Source organism: Artemia franciscana, chromosome 2 (assembly GCF_032884065.1).
Source record: "Artemia franciscana chromosome 2, ASM3288406v1, whole genome shotgun sequence".
In the NCBI taxonomy this organism is placed as follows: Eukaryota; Metazoa; Arthropoda; class Branchiopoda; order Anostraca; family Artemiidae; genus Artemia; species Artemia franciscana.
In genome coordinates, this window is record NC_088864.1 from 42,222,149 (window position 1) to 42,242,291 (window position 20,143).

Below are 20,143 nucleotides of genomic sequence, written 5' to 3' on the forward strand. Positions count from 1 at the left end.
GGCCTTTAGGCTTTCTCTTGATGTTCTTGAAGAAAGTGATATGGTATCTAGTTTCGAGAGACCGTATTTTTAGATTATAGGTTATATCAGCTCATGTTTGGGTGGTTCAAAATTTAATTTAGCTTTTCCACTTTTATATATTTTATTGATTCTGCATTCAATTTTTTCGTAAGCAAATAACCTAAAAATGAGGATCAAAGTCCCGAAATGAAATATCTGGCCATGTATTCAGACAGATTCTCCATGCCAAATAAATCAAAAGTAAACACACAAAAAATAATAATTATAATAATTTTCTCCAACATATGCATCAAAATCAAATAATCAATCGATCTGTGTTGTCGTATTTGTTATGTTTTTTTTTTTCTTTTACTTTTAAGTGAATCGATTTGGAAACTGAACGAATTATACTACTAGCTCCGTTATCCCCTGTCCACTCTCGAAAAGATGTGCCACCTGACAATAGAAAAGAAAAGTGTAATATTTTTCATCTTTGTGGTAATTTTCCTTGCCACTTTGCTTTGCTGATTTTTAGATAATTGGTGTTTATCCTCCTTCCTGTGCATTAAAAGACTGGTTTGCGATCTACTGATGAATGTATAGTTACTCCCAGGCTTAATAATCGTATTTGGAATTTTCACAACTCTGATTATTTGCCAAAACTGTTTTCTCCGTATCTAAATTTCCCCACTAATAGTTCCTTTGAGAACAGTTTAGCAAACAGTTTTCAGCATATTGTTTCAGAACCTTCAAATGTCAAATACGACCAGTTGAATTCGGGAAAAACAAAGCTTTGAAACAGGGCAATCTGTTTTTTTGTGTGTGTGTGTGTGTATGTGTGTGTTATGACCTCCTCGACCAGAAGAAACAAATTGAAACACTATCAAATATCTTCAAAGTAAACAGGATTCCCAGTTTTAATTTTCTAGTAAGGGTGCAGGATTTCTCTGCATTTAGGGGGGAAAGCTATGAAAAATACTTTATTTCCTTGAATATCCGTATATACTCTTATTATTTTTCTTAGAGAGCACCTTATTGAACAAACACACGATTCTCCCATTAAATATGTAAAAATGTAAATGGCAAAGGGGGTGGGTTTTGAATCCTTGATCTCCCCCCCCCCACATTATGGGCGTCCATGCTTACGTAAGAGCAACTGCCCGCTCCTATTGAGAAAAGTTGGGTACTTCCATATTAGCCAATACACACACTAGCAGTGAAGTTAGGTTAATCCTGATGAAATATACCAAAATATGATGAAAATATAACCTTTATTACGCAAATTATGGAACCTTGGCTACAACAAAGAATTATGTAAAGCGGGCCGCCCAGAACGCATTATATTAAATGCCTAACATAACCTAACCCAACCAAAAAAACAACTCTTTATGTTAAATTAAACAACGAAAAAACAAGTTTTTTCAAATGAAAGTAAGGAGCAACATTTAAACTTAAAACGACTGAAATTACTCCGTATATGAAAGGTACTTTTCCTCCTTAATGCCCCGCTCTTTATGCTAAAGTTTGACTCTTTCTCTTAACTCTACTTTTTAAAACAGTAAAAAACTTTACCATAAACACCGGGGCGTTGAGGAGGAAAAGCCCCTTTCATATACGAAGTAATTTCTGTTCGTTTTAAGTTTTAAGGTTGCTCCTTACTTTCATTTGAAAAAACTGTTTTTTTTTTATTTATTTAATTTCTGGACGTTTTTGAATTAATGTTTCTTTTGATCTTGGCTCTCCGCACATAAATAATTAAAACGAAATTTGCATATTAAATTTTTGGCTAAATAGCTTTCTCATAGTTTTAATCGGAAGATTTTGAGAAAAAAGGAGCGAGGGAGGAGGCCTAGTTGCCCTCCAAACTTTTGATTACTTAAAAAGGCAGCTAGAACTTTTAATTTTTTACGAACGTTTTCATTAGTAAAAAATATACGTGACTTACGAATTAGCTTACGTAACGAACTTCTATATTCGTATGTTTTTATTGAGTATATGAGGGGGTTCGCCCCTCGTCGATACCTCGTTCTTTACATTAAAGCTTAAATTTTGTCCCAATTCCTTAAGAATGACCACTGAATCACAAAGGCCGTAGAATAAATAGTTAAAATTACTAAAAATACTTTCGCGTAAAGAGCGAGGTATTACGAGGATGTAAACCCCTCATATGCGTAATAATTTCTGTTCGCTTTAAGTTTTTTATTGCTGCTCCTCACTTTCAGTAGATTTTTGGTTAATTAAAAAGGCAACTAGAACTTTTAATTTCTTACGAATATTTTTGTTAGTAAAAGATATACGTAACTTATAAATTAGCTTACGTAAATAACTTTTGTATTCTCATGTTTTTATTACATACTAGCTGTTGGGGTGGCGCGAAGCGCCCTAGATGACAAATTCCTCGATGGAAAGCTCCCCCAGCATATCCCCCTCTTCTCAACCCCACCCCCAACTAAAAAATCCTCCTGAAAACGCCTGTACACTTCCTAATAACCATTACTATATGTAAGCACTGGTCAAAGTTTGTAACTTGTAGCCCCTCCCACGGGGACTGTGGGGGAGTAAGTCGTCCCCAAAGACATAGTTATAAGGTTTTTTGACTACGCTGAATAAAATGGCTATCTCAGAATTTTGATCCGTCGACTTTGGGAAAATAATTAGCGTGGGAGGGAGCCTAGGTGCCCTCCAATTTTTTGGTCACTTAAAAAGGGCACTAGAAGTTTTCATTTCCGTTGGAATGAGCCCTCTCGCAACATTCTAGGACAACTAGGTCGATACGATCCCTCCTGGGAAAAAAAAACAAACAAACAAATAAACACGCGTCCATGATCTGCCTTCTGGCAAAAAATACAGAATTCCAAATTTTTGTAGATAGGAGCTTGAAACTTCTACAGTATGGTTCTCTGATACGCTGAATCTGATGGTGTGATTTTCGTTTGACTTTAAGATTCTATGACTTTAAGGGGGTCTTTCCCCCTATTTTCTAAAATAACGCAAATTTTCTCAGGCTCGTAACTTTTGATGGGTATGACTAAACTTGATGAAACATATATGTTTAAAATCAGCATTAAAATGCGATTCTTTTCATGTAGCTATTGGTATCAAAATTCCATTTTTTAGAGTTTTGGTTACTATTGAGCCGGGTCGCTCCTTACTACAGTTCGTTACCACGAACTGCTTGAAACACAGGTCAAAGTTTGTAACTTGCAGCCCCTCCCACGGGGACGACGGGGGAGTAAGTCGTCCCCAAAGGCATAGTTATAAGTTTTTTCGACTATGATGAATAAAATGACTACCTCAGAATTTTGATCCGGTGACTCTGGGGAAAAATGAGGGTGGGAGGGGGCATAGGGCCCCTCCAATTTTTTTGGTTGCTTAAAAAGGTAACTAGAACTTTTAATTTCGTTAGAATGAGCTCTCTCGCGACATTTTAGGACCACTGAGTCGATACGATCACCCCTGGGGGAAAAAAAACAAAAAAAAAAACAAACAATAAACACGCATCCGTGATCTGTTTTCTAGGAAAAAATGCGAAATTCCACATTTTTGTAGATAGGAGCTTGAAACTTCTGTAATAAGGTTCTCTGATACGCTGAATCTGATGGTGTGATTTTCGTTAAGATTGTATGACTTTTAGGGGGTGTTAATCCCTATTTTCTAAAATGAGGCAAATTTTCCCAGGTTCGTAACTTTTGATGGGTAAGATTAATCTTGATGAAACTTATATATTTAAAATCAGCATTAAAATGCGATTCTTTTGATGTAACTATTGGTATCAAAATTCCATTTTTCAGAGTTTCGGTTACTATTGAGCTGGGTCGCTCCTTAATACAGTTCGTTACCATGAACTGTTTGATATTTGACTAAAATTTAACTACATCATAGTTTTTCTGCTGAGCGTAAGCTAATTTTTTCTGAACACAGACTGATAAGAAAAGAGTTCTCGCACATCCAAGAGAGCAAAATTTTAAAGCATGTACTGGCTAATACAGAAATACCAAAAGTTTCATTTTCTATTTGATTCCTAAATGAATTGACCTAGAACAAGGTAAACTGAATAATGAAGTTTAAGTATGCACATGTTTCATAGAATATAAAAGAAAATTAACTTACCTTCGGAACTGTCCCAACTTTCGTCTTTTAATAATCGCTGACAGTCTCTTATTCCTCATTATCCTTTTTCACTTAATTTTAATCCGTTTGCACGAAAAGTCTGAGATAATCAGATCAATATTATTCAACTGTCTATCCTGAAGCAGGCAAATACTTTAATGAAACCTGTTTCCACCCCATGTGCCCACATAATTCAGTCTCTTCACAATAAACGAGAAACCAGCTATTATATACCCTCTAAAATACGGTGTTTTTTCTGTGTTTTTTTTTCAAGAAGTTCTTTTATGAGACCATTTGGAGAAATATTTCAATTTTGACCTCATAATTATTTACCAGGAAGGGGTGAAAATATTTGTATGGATGTTGTTTTATTTTGATCCAGAATAAAGACATGCAAGACTCTTAATTAGACCACACTTTTCAAAATCATTTTTAGCATTTTTGAAAAATTTGAAAAAGAGAAAAATCAAGGTACTCGAGAGTATACTTTTTGCTATTGAATAGTATCTCTATCTTAATTTTTCGCTGAAGTACAAGGGAATACAGACGTAAAGAGATTTTACATGACAAATCGATACAGGGCAGATATACATTAAGAGGAGAAAAGTCTCCATTCCCTGGGATTAATGGTGATGGAGGGTCAGTGAAGCTCTAGAGGGTGTTTAAGTATTGCTTATTTGTGGCCTCCTCTATCATTATTCTTCATTTTATTCTCCCGTCCCCTGAGTTATTTATTTTGCCTTTTAGTTTTTCTTGAATATTCCGTAATTTGAAACCGAAATATGTCATAAAAGCAGGACTGTATTTAAAATTAAATCAGCTGTTGGTTTTGGTTTGGGTATTAAAATTAGCAATTTTTAGAATTATGCTTTTTACATGACGTTACGTATCTAAAATTGCATCTTCTAATGAACGAATTTGACGTGCCTACTATATTGCACAATGTGGGTTCAGTGGGCCCAACTTTAAGTGAACCTTATGGGAATGGCCTTTTTTACCCATTTTCTAGCATATGTTTGCTTTGGAGTCGATGTCTGACCCTTATGAATAAGTGATTTCAGCCTCGCAAATCGGCTTCGTGATTGGTTTTAATTAATGTATTTTCATATTTTTAGAATTATTACTATGTTTGTTGTAAATATTGTATTACTATTTAAACCTTCTTTGCATGTTGTCGACTCGTTTCAAGAATGAATATTTTTACCTTTTTATATTTCAGGTTATAGACGATGATTATCCAGATGAAGTTGCTAAGCGTGTTGAAGAACTGCTTCTTGGATACTCTAGTCTACAAGATGACTGCAAAAAAGAAAATTATCCAATTCCTCCAGATATACAGGTATTGGTCTAATTGTTGTTTATGACATTGGTTTTCAACGTGTGGCTCGCGTATTTTTGTGCTCCTCAAAATTTGCCTAGGGTGATATATAGCATTACATATATTTACAGGAACAAATAGACAAAATCCCAGGCATAAATATGGTATTTTAACTAAGAGACTTTGAAACCATGGTAATACAAATAATACAAAGAGACTTTATAGATTGTTTCTTAATTACAATAGTAACGACTTCGCTGCACAAATTCGCCTGAGAGTAACACAGCCATAAAAAGCAGTGTCAATTTTCTGGATATAGATGATATCCTACCAACCTATGTAAAGTCTGGATTGTCCGGAGTGTTGCTGTCGACCTTAAAGTTGTCCAGAAAGTGTTAAGCCTTACATACAGTTACAGGAAAAAATAGACCAGATCCCATATAGAAATATGGTATTTTTACTAAAGGAATTTAATGATCATGGTGGGACAAATAGGGATAGATCGTTCCTATCTTATCTAAATTTGGTATAAGGAAAGGAAATATCAATGTTAAGAGACTGCTACGGTTTCTTAGGTATAATAATCTAGTTATAACTAATACGATGTTTGGTTATAAAATGGGCCATAAGTTAACAACGTACTCACGAAATGGTAAGACAGCCTAGCTTATTAATTGTGTTATTGTAATTCGAAGACTGCCAGGATCGATGCAAAACACTAGTGTATATAGGAGTCCCGTTATTCATGTTAAAATTAAATATCAGTATTTAGTAGTGCCAAGGGTTAATTTAAAGCAGAAATTTAGGAAGGTTAGCTACTTTATCGGTAGTTATGACGGTAGACTCCAGGATAAGATTGATTGAAATTAACTTTCTTGGTACCGTTAATAATGAAACTAGAGTTTATAATTTGACCTTGTTGTATATTGACGGAATAAGTATAGAAACTATTCTTCAAGAACTTATTTATTTATATACTATATCATAGATAGAGTGTTGACATTTTGATATGTAATTTTGGCCCTGTTCGGGTCAAAATCTGTGTTTTGCGGGACAAAGTGGCAGAATTCCACACTTTTTGCTGTGGTGCTGTCTACTTGCTTTACACGAAAGTGCGCAAAACTGTTTTGGATCCACTGGATTCTGTCTTAAGGCTATATAGCAAGATAGTGCCTAGAAGTTTAGAGTGAGTATCAGTCAATTGTGCATAGTGTGAGAAATAGTTAAAGTGCATAGGAGCTCAATTATCCAAAAGCGGTATTTGAAAACAAGCAAACCATGTACATGAGTAATCATCTTAATAAGAATTGCTGCCATTTACTTTTTTGGCAACCTCCAGCTGTTTTCGGGATGGGAAGGGGACTTCAGCTAAAGAAGTCCTAAAAATACCCCAAATGAAATTACTTCTGCACTCTTCAGAAGGCACCTAACAAAAAATATTTTAATCAAGATGCCCTATGGTAATATCAAGAAGCCAGAAAGAAATGGACCTTTGTCCCTTGATCCTTGACTCTTTGTCGACTTTAACCGTAGTAATAACAGTATCAGGAATGTGACCTTTGTTGTTAATATCAAGAACTTTATTTTCACGAAAACAAAACATTCAAAAAATAAACGCAGCTGGTTGACAACTTTTTATGATTAAAACAACTTTTTATGATTATGGTTAAGATGGATGACTCTGTATTTTCAGTAATGGAGCATACAACTAAAAGTAATATGTATTATTCAAAATCAATCTTGGATTTTCTGTAGAAATTTTTTTTTGAGTAACGGGTTGATGACATTATATCGAGTTCTCTTGGAATCGGGGAGGACAAAGAAGCAAGTAAATCTTCATGGTCGGCAATATTGAAGGAAATTGAGTTGTAACCCCCTTTTCAAGCCTATCCCGCCTTTTGGCTTGTGGCATATGAATTTTTATAGGAGGGTATGACATGCTTGGATTCACGGAGAAGAGATTTTTTAAAATATATCTTATGTGTATCTATTTATCTTGGGAACTTATAGCTATCGCATCGCATTGATGTTTTTCCTAGTAATTTTTTTCTTTTTTTCTTGAATTCGCTAGCTAGAAGATGAAAAAACTAGTCGATGTGCCTTTCAAAGTTCTTTCCGGATCTATTCGATAGATGTCTAAATTTCATTCTGGGCTCTTAAAGGCAATGTAAAAGCAACAACTTGTTCCTTTTTTTGGTTAGTAAAACCAAGATAAAAACATTCATTTCGATTCAAAATCTAATGCTAATTTAATATTTTTGCGGACATCTATTTCACATGTAGGGATTTATTACGATCAAACCCAATAAACCTAACAATTTACTCATGTTTTAATCCCGCCATTTTCTCTCAAGGCTGGGTTTTCGCTGCCCGAGTGAGACAAATTACAAATTATGCTCATCTGACAGAATTAAAGGAGAACAAGAAAAATTCCACAAGGTTTTCTACCGGCAGAAATGAGTTAAAAACAATTTTCGATATAAACAAATTTAATGCAGCTATTAGTTGCGTTTGAATGGTCTTTTAACATTATTATTGGCGACATAATTGTTGCTGTCATAGAAAATTGCACCCCATAACCTCCTAATTGAACCAGACAGCCCTAGACAACATATGGATTTGCAATATTTTTTGTGCTTATATCGTATCAAGAGTTTGTTCATGCTGCCAGATAAAGCGAATTTGAAATAAAAGAAAATCAGTAAACTTCAGTATGTGACCTAGAGCTGTATCTGGCATCATTAGGGTTGGGTTCCATTGTGACGGCAGTAATAATTATGTTTGGAAAGAGCATCAAATTAATTTTATGTGTTTTATTTTTTTCCAATCTTTTTTCATTAAATATTCTCGCTTGAAAACAGTTTGTATTTTGACTTATTTTCCGTCAATATTGTCGAATAAGAGATATCTGTAATTTGCCTCATTTGCGGTGTCAAAACCCGTTCTTGAATTATTAACAATTATGAAAATAAAATGGCGCAATGTAAATATTTTTAAATCACCAAGTTTTTGCATTTGTTCGCAATAAATCAATACAACTGGAATACATGACTGAAAAATATCAACAAATCATTAAATTTGAACTGAATTGTAGGTTTTTGTCTCATTCCAATTGGATGAAAAAAATAAGGAGCAAGCTGACTCTTTAAGGGTCTCGTCTGGGCCTAAAATGGAATTTGTAAGGGAACTGATTAGTATATTTGGAAAAGGCTTTGAAAGTTGCATCGTGCTAGCGAAATAATCGAGAACACAAAAATTTATCTTTTTCTCTTTTCCCCTTTTTTAAATGTAATTTTGTTTATTAACTTGTCTGAAATGTTGTTTCTTCTGTCTTTTCAAAAGCCTTATTTGAGTCTTTAATGTTTTGTTTTGCGTCTAATCATTATCGTTGTCTTATTTGATTTCATTGTCTAAAGTGATTGCTTTCCCTATAGACAAAAATAGATTTCCTTCATCGAATGCGACGTCCCAATTATAAGATGCCAAGTTCATATAGGAGGAACATGTCATATTTGAAAGCTCCAAAAGTGACAGAATTTTACCCTGCAACAGCATCTGCTTCTTTAGTCGAGGAACCATCGAATTTTTTTGAAAGTAAATCTACCGTCGAAGTCATCACTGTTGAACCACAAACTGCTTCCGTCGTTACTGGTACTAACAAAGAGATAAAAGTGACCAGCTTGGGTAAGTAAAATTGAGAAAAAAAGGAAAAAAAAAAAAAATCAAATTTGTGCGATATATCAGTTATATTGCAGAGTTAGAATATCATAGTAAGACTATTTATGTCCGAAGCTTACTCTATTTTTTCGCTAGAATTAATTGCACTAGAATCAAATAGTTCGTGGGAACAAACTGTAAGTAAGGGGCGACATGGCTTAATAATAACCGAGACTAAAGAAATAGAAAGTTTTATATTAATAAATACATAAAAAAAAATCGGCTTATTATGCTAATTCCAAATATTTAAGATTCTTTAAGCTTTATGTTAAACCATAAAACCATAAAAGGCTAAGAGCTTGAACAAATTTGCCAGATTCAAAAAAAGAAGGTTAACACCCCCTAAAAGTCAAAGGATCTCAATGGAAGTCACACCGTCTGATTCAACGTATCAGAAAACCTTACAGTAGAGATTTCAAGCTTCTATGTGCAAAAATGAGAAGTTTTGTATTTTTATCAAATGCAAGATCACGGATGCGTGATAATTTTTTTTTCCGGGGTGACCGTATCAAACCAGTGCTCCTAGACCATTGGGAGAGGGAGAACTTATAATTTGAATCGAAACTAGAAGTTCTAGTGCCCTTTGTAAGTCGCCAAAAAGATTAAGGGGGGCAACAAGCCTCCCTCCCCCATGCTCCCTTTTCCCCCTATATTGCCCAATCAAAACTTTGAGATGGCTATTTTGTTCAGCATAGTCGAAGAGTCCCAAAACTATGCCTTTGCAGATAACATGACCGCTTCCTCCAGCCCCTGGAGATAGGACTTTAATTTATAAATTTGCCTATTGTTTACATATATTATTTGTTATTGGGAAATATACTGTAATTTTTTTTTTTGGGGGGGGGGGAGTAATTTTGCTTGGGGTGGGTTTCCTTTGGGATAACTTTTCGTTTGGAGGGAAATTTCCGGGGGCGAACTTTCCAAGGGAAATATTACACTGGGGGGGATTTGACAGAATATCCAATATGTCTTTTTATTTGTCTTGGTTTCTCTTTGCCTACACAATTTTTTATGTGCAGACGTTCTGGGGGAAATGTCTTGGGAAAATTTTTTAGCGCGTTCGGAAGGGAGAGGAAGTTCCGCGGAAGGGGAATTTCCGGAGTGATTGGGAAATTCATTAGAACATGGTCTTTTTGAAATGAAAAGCTAAGCTAAGGAGAATTTTTCATGATGACTACTCTATAAGAAATTTTACAGATGGAGGGGGGGATTTTAAACGAGGATGGAATTGTCCGGAAGGAATTTTATGAAGGAGGGTGTGTTTTACGTGGGAGGAACTTTACACAAAGGAGTTTCCTGTAAGGGGGGAGAATTTTTCATAGAGAGTGATCCAGATTTAGCGACATTATTTGAAAAATGATCAGAAATTTATTTTTAAAAAATAAGTTTTTAGCTGAAAGCAAGGAGCAATATTAAATGTAAAAATGAATAGAAATTATTTCGTACATGAAGGAGTTGCCCTCGTCCTCAATATCCTGCTGTTTACGCTAAATTTTGATTGTTTGTCCCAATTTTTTAAGAATAAAACACAATGGTAGTTTAATTAGAATAGGAAGCTTTTTCAAAAGGGGTAAAAACTTCAGCGTTTGACGCTGACGACATTTTCACTGAAAATATAAAATTTTTCAATTTTCAGCAAATCGATTTTGGTTCTCAGTGGTTTATTCTGACAAAACTGTCGAGAAATCGCATAAATTATAAATTTTGATGGTACTTACTTCGAATTTCAAACATTTTATACATTATAAGTATTGAACAAAAGACAATTAATAAAATTCACACATTTCAGTGGCGCTATTTTTTTTTTCATCTTTTAATGTTGAACGTATGACATAAGCGTGTTGTATAGCAGCCATCCTTCGTTGCTGTATATTTGTCACAGCGTTAAAACCTCAGATGCTGAAATACTGATGATTGAAAAAAAATAGACGACCAATGGAAGAGGTGCATAATAACTTGTAATTCCTATTTTTAGTGGTTGTAAAATTGATAAATATCACATTTTAGCCAGAATAGTGTAAGAATTAGAATAATGGATTACACCATTTGAAACATGCATATCGTGCTTGCTGCTTACGCATCCAACTATTTTTTATGTTTTTTCTGCTTCCGTTCCTCTTATTTTTTCCAACGTCTTTTCCAAAATTTTGAAGAATGTTCAACATTTTCCAACTTGTTGGAAAAAATTTCCAAAATTTTGTACGTTCCTCTTATGTAATTTTTCAAACTGCATCTCTTAATTCATGGTTGCAGTAGTAGCTGCGGCTTAGTAAAAAGCGATAAGTAAAAGCTTAGTAACAGCCCATAGCAACCAAAAGTTGAAAAACGTGTAAAAAAAAACTGCCAGGTGGGAAAAAATTGCTGTCTGACACTGAATAAGGAATGGTAACTATTGTCTCGCTCAATCTTAAAAGTAAAAGTTTATTGCGAAAACAAGTTTATAGTGATTTCGAAAAATAGTTTCAGACCTCTTGAAAATGGCGTCTGATCGAAATAAAATTCACCATTGGAATCAGCATGGTGGAAAACCTGTATTAGGACAACTACAGTCTTCTACCGTGAATACCAAGGAAAATCACTTTTTTGCATGGGTAGCACTATTATGTCTCCTTTTTCCACCAGGGCTAGCGAATGACCAGAAAATATTAAAAAGGTGTTTAATGGCTCATTTGAAAGGAAACTAAATTTGCTAGTGCCCTTTTTAAGTGACAAAAAACGTAGGAGGAAAAATAGCCCCCCCCCCTCCCTAAAGGCCTCCTCCCCCCAAGGTTATTGAATCAAAATTTTGAAATAGTCATTTTGTTCAACATAGTTCAAAGATACAATATCTATGGTTTTGGTGATGATATGACCCTCCATGATCCATGGGGAAAGGATCGTACGCTGCATCGGTATCAGGCGTATCGATATCAAGCGTATCGGTATGGGCGTATTGGTATCGCAGGTATGTTAAACAGATTTTTGATAGCTCATATTAAAGATATTGCTCATATCTACGTCCTTCCTATAAACTCCACCATCAGCAAGTTGCAAATGGCACTAAAAACGGCTGTTTTAGTGTCATGTCTCAAGTGGAAAAGCTAGGGCTATTGGGCTACCGGAACTTTTTAGAGTTACGTTTAATGTCTCAATTGAAAGCTATTTCTCATATCTACGTGATCTTTATCAATTCTACCATCCGTAAGTGTGATATAGCAACAGAAACAACACTTTTGGTGTCACTTCTTAAATACAAAAGCTTGGAAGTTTAAAAAGATATCATCGTTGTAATAATTATGGTCCAAATTCCTTAACTGGAGGTTTGCAAGAACACCTCCTGTATGTTCCTCCTCCAAGCCCCCTTAGTAAGCTTCGCAATTAAGGTACGAACATCAATATATTTAGTTAGATTCTTAGAGGCGTGGTTCTGTTAGTACAGCGTTGGACTTCAAATTAGAGTGTCTTGCGCTCGATTCTGCTTTTTTTTCAATCACGGTTTTGTCCCTTCTATGGGATCATTTTCAGACAATTTCACTGTTTTTGTAAGTGTGACGCACTAATTTTTTGAAGCATATCCCGGGAAGGTATTATGTCAAGCATTTTGATTCAAAAGGGAATAGAGGTCATTCAGTTCTTGGTTTGCAACGACATTCTTAGTAGATCACTAAATCCATACCTCAACGAATGGCGGAATTTTGTCAAAATCTTGTGGAGGTGGGTGTCAACGTTGGAACCAATTTTCTCAAATCAAGTGAAAATGACAGAGAAAATTGAAAAACAGAGAAAATTGAAAAACGAGTCACATAGTAATAAAAAAGGTAAAGATATACTAAAGAAAATTGACCTGTTTTAGTGGATGCTTGAATTATGCAGGCTTATCTTAGTTTTGACAACATTTTTGGAGAAACTAAATTTCAGCAGGGGGGTGGGGGTCAAACTGGGTCTGAAGGAAAACTGAGGTCTGGGAGGAGCAGTTGCACCCTCTGCTATATAGCAAATTACACCCCTGACCCAACCCCTTGCCTCTTAATAGTTGGAGAAATGTAGGCATGTGATTCTGGAACCACTCAAAGTTGTATATTATTACAAAGATTACTTATTGTTATACTTACTTATTCAAATTATTTACTTGACAATTCGACCGTAATATTCTTTCCATACGTAAGATTGGGCATCCAAAGAGGAAGAAAGACAAATGGAAACAGTTGTATAGGAGAATTCAGGGTCATTCTTCCTAAAATTTCTGAAATGAAAACAAGCTTAGTTTATAATACCATTAATCGTACCTACACAAATTAAATAAAAAAAAACTAATTTTTTTAGCTGAAAGTAAGGAGCGACATTAAACTTAAAACGAACAGAAATTATTCCGTATATGAAATGGGTTGTCCCCTCCGCAATCCCTCGCTCTTTACGCTAAAGCTTTTAATTGTTTTAAAAAGTAGAATTGTGGTAAAGAGTCAAACTTTAGCGTAAAGAGCGAGGGATTGCGGAGGGGACAACCCATTTCATATACGGAATAATTTCTGTTCGTTTTAAGTTTTAATGTCGCTCCTTACTTTCAGCTAAAAAAAACAGTTTTTTTTTTTATTTAATTTCTGAACGTTTTTGAATTAATGCATGTTTGGATTTGGCTCTCCGCACATAAATTATTAAAATGAAATTTGTATACTAATTCTTTTTTTGGCTAAATGGCTTTCTCTTAGTTTTGATCAGACGATTTTGAGAAATAAGGGGTGGAGAAGGAGGCCTAGTTGCCCTCCAATTTTTCGGTTACTTAAAAAGGCAACTATAACATTTAATTTTTAACGAACGTTTTTATTAGTAAAAATATACGTAACTTAAGAATTAACTTGCGTAACAAACTTTCATAATCTTATATTTTTATTATGTATACGAGGGGGTTTGTACTCTCGTTAATACCTCGCTCTTTACACTAAATCGTAAGTTTTGTCCCAATTCTTTAAGAATGACCCTTGAATCGGAAAGGTCGTAGAATAAATAGTTGAAATTACTAAAAATACTTTAGCATAAAGAGCGAGGTATTTATCTCCTCCTAAATACCTCGCTCTTTATGCTAAAGTATTTTTAGAACCCCTCATATGCGTAATAATCTCTGTTCGTTTTAAGTTTCAATGCTACTTCTTCCTTTCATTTGAAAAAACGTTTTCATGTTTATTTTTCATTGTTTTCTTATAGTAATGCTAGAAAATCCTGCGCCCTTTCCATTGAATTTTTCTTCCCCATGACAGATTCTTCCAAGGAAAGATCCTACAACATAGCCCCCTCCCCTTAGCCCCACCCCCAAACAAAATAAAATCCCCCTGAAAACGTCTGTACACTTCCCAATAACCATTACTATATGTAAACACTGGTTAAAGTTTGTAACTTGCAGCCCCTCCCCCAGGGATTGTGGGGGAGTACGTCATCCCCAAAGACATAGTTATTATGGTTTTCGACTATGCTGAACAAAATGGCTATCTCAAAATTTTGATCCGTTGACTTTGGGAAAAAAATGAGCGTGGGAGGGGGCCTAGATGCCCTCCAATTTTTTTGGTCACTTAAAAAGGGCACTAGAACTTTTCATTTCCGTTAGAATGAGCCCTCTTGCGACATTCTAGGACCACTTGATCGATACGATGACCCCTGGGAAAAAAAAAAGAAAAAAAAAACAAAAAAAACAAACAAACAAATAAACACGCACCCATGATTTGTCTTCTGGCAAAAAATACAAAATTCCACATTTTTGTAGATAGGAGCTTGAAACTTCTACAGTTGGGTTCTCTGATACGCTGAATCTGATGGTGTCATTTTCGTTAAGATTCTACGACTTTTAGGGGGTGTTTCCCCCTATTTTCTTAAATAAGGCAAATTTTCTCAGGCTCGTAACTTTTGATGGGTAAGACTAAACTTGATGAAACTTATATATTTAAAATCAGCATTAAAATGCAATTCTTTTGATGTAGCTATTGATATCAAAATTCAATTTTTTAGAGTTTTGATTACTATTGAGCCGGGTCGCTCCTTACTACAGTTCGTTACCACGAACTGTTTGAAAATGATATCCTTTTTGAAATTTTGGTTGATTTCTTATTAAGAGGGGCTTTTCTATAAAGGGAAAGGTCAAATAACTTCCTAGGCCTAAAGGCAAATTTCTGTCGAGATAGCAAAATTTCCACAAGCATTTCCATCTGCAAACCTGTCTGCTTAGTTAACCTTTTGTGTCGAAGCTACTCGCCTGGAGCTACTTTCTTAAGTACTACTAAATTCAATTTTTTGAAACAAAGATTTAAAGATCTATTTCTTCTTAAAAAAAGAAAAAAAGCGACACTGTTTTGATTTTTTTTTTTTTGTCCCTTTAAACACATGTTTGCCTTCAATTCCAGTACGACTTCTTTGTTCAGCTCCTTAGTAAGGGTTGACGTGTTTTATCTCCCCTAGATTGGAGGTAATTAGAAGTTACATAAAGGAATAAGTTTTCAACTGAAAGTAAAGAGCAACATTAAAACTTAAACGGACAGAAATTATTCCGTATAAATAAAAAAGATCCTGGCAGTGTTGTTTGTAACTTAAATTTTAGTTAAAAATGAGCAAAGATTAATTTAAAAAAACAAAGTTTTTCCGAGGGAAGTAAAGAGCGAATTTGAAACTTAAAACGAAAAAAAATTATTAGTTCACAGCCTATCTAACATAAATCAATAAAACTAGTACAAATAAATCAACTGGTGATATTTCCCTATGCTTGTCGGATTACAAAAAAATAGCGCTTTACTGAAAACACAAAAGCCAAGTATAAAAACAAGAATATTGATTTAGGAGTCAAAAGTAAATACTTTGCCTCAAAACAGCAAACTAATCTATAACGCTTTTCGTAGTCTTACATGAGCTGCGATATCAGTAACTTTCAGTATACAATTAAAATCATCTTAAAAACTAAGGCACAAAAATAATATGTTTAAAGTCATTAAACAGCATACAAAATAATAGATTGATTTATCAGGTAATATCTTGGTTTCACCTAATATTACTCGAAATGAAGAACATACCAACCTCTTAACATGAACTCTGGAAATCCAGTTATTTCTCTCTAAAAAACGAAGAATTTCAAGTTGTGATACAAATTCTAATGCGAGTCTGTTATTACTAATAAGATTCCGTCACTTCGAATTTGTCTACAAAAAAATAATAGAATAAAATAAAATAAACATTAAATGTCCTTTTCAGATCCAAAGTAACAATCAATGATTGAACTGAGCTCATTATGCATAAGTGATACTAGATGAAACAAAAGAAATAAATAAATAAAAGAACAATCTAAAAGTGCTTTAGTATATACTGTTAATTAAATGTGTCCTTAAATGGTGTACATTTACGGAACCAAAACTCCTATTTCATTTTGTGTTTTCAGTAAATTTCATTTTGTGCTTTCAATAATGGTGTACATTTACGGAACCAAAACTCCTATTTCATTTTGTGTTTTCAGTAAAGTGCTAGTTTTCTGTAATCCTACAAATATGGGGAAATATCACCACTTAATTTATTTGCACTAGTTTTGTTGATATATGTTAGATAGGCTGTGAAGTAAAATTTTTTTTTCGTTTTAAGTTTCAAATTCGCTCTTTACTTCCCTCGGCAAAAGTTTGCTTTTTTAAATTAATGCCACAAAAATTCAGTCGCTAGTTGTTCTGTGCCTGACGATGGAAACACGGCGTATTACTGACGAAAATGAGTAGAGAAAAATTGCCTCTACTGCTTCCTACACAATTTAATTTCCACATTTTCCAAGGGGTGCTCGTAGCGGCTCCATTTTTTTTTCTCTTGACAGCTGAAATGGACTTATCTATTTTCTCTGACTTGAATTAGGTAATATACCTTGGAAAAGAAATTACTAAAGAAACATATTCCTTAGTATTGGTTTATTCGAGTTCTGTTAGATTTTGAATTCTGTGCTATTTACTCCGTCAAGGGTTTGATTTTTCTTTTATATTTTAGACGATTCTCGCAAGGCATCCTTAGCTTCACTCCGCAGCTTCACACCTCAAAAATTACTTCACCGAGCAACATCCCCTGAATCACTCAGCCCTGAAAAGGCACCATTGCTTGCTAGTCTCGACAAATCTATTTTGCAGGTAATAAGTTTTGTGTGTCGCATTTTGTCTTTAAATAACTGTCGCAGCATATTAACATATATATTAACTAGATTAAGACAACAGTTTATTAACAAACGGCGAGAAAACCAATTCCAAACCATGATAATATCGAGGCGGTCTTTCATTTCTAGTTGTAATTAAAGAGCTATTGATACTGAGTAAAAGAGCAAAGAGTAAAAAGTAAGTGAGTAAATGAGATAATGAGTAAATAATAGCTTCTCAGACAAGATTTTCTTTAGAATCTAATCAAACTCTTATAGCAGTTTTACCCATTCCCTTGTTCTTGCGCTAGAGCATTTGCTCTTGAAATATTGACGAAAGGAGTCAAACTTTAGCGTAGAGACGGGAGGTTAGAGGGGGTGTGTTTCTCTTGCACAGAACAGTTTCTATTAATTTTTAGTTTTAATTCTTACTTTTTACTTTCACTTAAACAACTTCATTTTTTCATCTTTAATTTACGTTGGTTATTAATACCACATTCAAGGCTATTTTGAATACGAAGAGGGATTTCACCTCCGATCCCTTACTCTTTACGTTAGAATTAATCTTCTGAGTAGTGATGCTTCTTGAAAAAGCATCTATTTAATGCATTTACTTTTAAAAATAAAATGGAATTTTCCAAAGCAAACTATTATTTCTGTGATAAATGGGGAGCTTTCTTCCCCTTAGCAACGATACTGCACGCTTTATTCTATATTCTTCTATTCTTCCAAATTAAGAGAGACTGGAAATTAAAGTCATATTCATCTGAATGCTCATCCAATTCATCTGGAGTATCTCTCGTGGCGATTTGGGAATATTGGCCTGAAAGTGCGTTTCTTTGACCTTGGGTAGCCCCTCCCTGCCAATGAATAATCCCGTGTTCTCGAAAGTAGCTCAAACGAGGTTAAGGCAGAAACATAGCACCAAGGATACTTACTAAGTAATACAGGTGGGGATCTTGTCAATATTTTTCAACTGGTTGTTGTCTATAAAGGGCATAACTCCGTCTTTAGCCAATCTGTCATAAATTTGTCATACAACTTGGTGAACAAAGAAGGTCGGACGCTTTTAAAGTCTTCGCCATTATACTGCTTTTTATCGGTTTGACTAAGCATTGCTTTTGTGTTTAAAAGTAATCACCGGAAAAGGCCACTGGATTAAATGTGTGAAGGAGGGTTTCAAGCAATTACAAATAACACCTTGGAAATAATGTGTTTTATTACTGAGAATTAACAGTTCAGAACGACGGAAACTAGCATAAATAATGTTATTCCAAAGGAAGCACCTTTTTCATCGACTTGTCATTTATTCTCATTTTTCTTTTTTTTTAGTCTCGTTTTCCTTTTATTCTCATTTTTCTTTTTTTAGTTTCATTTTTATTTTATTCTCATTGCCCTTTTTTTAGTCTTATCAACCTGACGAGCTTTGGCTCTAAAGACCGATCAGCTTATACACATTAATCTAAAAGATATTAGCTTGGCTCCAGCTTGGCAGTTTATAACGGAGGAAACGTAGCTATTAGACGGTGTCGTGAATTTTAATGACTTGCCATCTATCGAAATTGTTTTCAGTAAGGCTTGGATAGAAATTAATCTTTATTTTATGAGACCTTTCATTAAAAATGAACGAGAAATGATATTCTGCAGGCTAGGAAGAAATATAGTTGGGTCCGCTTTCGGAATTTGAATGATGCCAGTTATTATCTTTGACTTACGACTGAGAAAGATATATTCCCTGTGCTCCTAGCCTGCTCTCGGAGTTATCCAGGGCATTGCAGTGTATGTTTTGTATTTCGAACCGAATAGTTTCGTCTGTGACAGTGGAAAAAGACTGAGGATCCCAAATTCACGTGTTACTTTCTTTGCACTCTCCAGTAAAGTTAGTGTCCTCATTGTCTACTCCTTGGAAATAGATATCAAGGGAATAATTACGTATTTGTCGTGTCAAACATGCAACACTAGAGGTGTTGCGCTCGGGGAAATTAGATCATTTTCACAAGCATGATTAGTCTAATTGCCATTTCGGTATTTGTAAGCGCATAGAATTAATTGTTTTTTTTTAGGTTTTTTTTTTATTGTATCTGTTCATTTGAAAAGACTATCATTGCTTCTATAACAGGAGTATGAATGGATCTAGATGTATAAGCATCTAAGATACGTTTTTTATAGGAAAACCTTCTAGGGATATAGTTTTGAACTGACTTTTCATTTATGTTTTAATAAAACTTATTTAATTTTGAATCTTTATATTTCTTATTTAACACAGTAAAGTTACTGTTATCAGCGAATTACGAGTATCTTCATATTGAAGCATTGTTAAAATAGTCTTGAAACATAGGTTTTTTTTTCTTGTTTTTTTATACGATTAGACATTACTTCCGCTTTTCATAACATGCTGTTTTTGCTTAGGTCCTCTAAATACGGCATATCCGACTTTTTTTTTCACTGAGTCTTTTGCAAGGTTTTCTGTTCGTTTGTTGACACTGAAGCTTTTTCGTCGACAATTAAGGAAATAGGATGACTTTTGTCATTCAATTTGTGCTCCTCATTTTTCAGTATTGAGCTACGATATTTTCGTCCATTCGGCGTTTATTATCCCAAATGAAGCTGCAGTTTTTGAGAAATTTTTCTTTTCACTAGAGACTTAGATGTCATGATTGTTTCTTTCAGATCCGAGATTGGTTGACCGTTTTGGAATCAAATGTCAAGAAAAATTCTATTATTATCGGAGACGCTGATGATGTTCGAAATGTGCTCGAAAAACAAAAGGTATGTTTTTCTAAAAAAGGAAAGACAAAAAATATACGTTAATATAAAATTATTTAGTTCAGTATAAATGTTTTCTAGCAGATAACCTAAGGAAAGTGCTCGCTTTCTAGTTTGTAGTT

At 34.4% G+C, this 20,143-nt stretch overlaps 1 protein-coding gene across 4 annotated transcripts in view; it reads left to right on the forward strand.

Moving 5' to 3' along the window:
- LOC136041926 (utrophin-like) overlaps positions 1-20,143 on the forward strand; it is a 427,919-nt gene that overhangs the window by 203,838 nt on the left and 203,938 nt on the right. For all 4 annotated transcript variants that reach the window (XM_065726724.1, XM_065726734.1, XM_065726743.1 and 1 more), the window contains 4 exons: positions 5,330-5,449; positions 8,863-9,112; positions 17,117-17,253; positions 19,926-20,024. In XM_065726724.1, the coding sequence (XP_065582796.1) occupies positions 5,330-5,449; positions 8,863-9,112; positions 17,117-17,253; positions 19,926-20,024 (606 nt within the window). The remainder of the gene's footprint in view (positions 1-5,329; positions 5,450-8,862; positions 9,113-17,116; positions 17,254-19,925; positions 20,025-20,143) is intronic.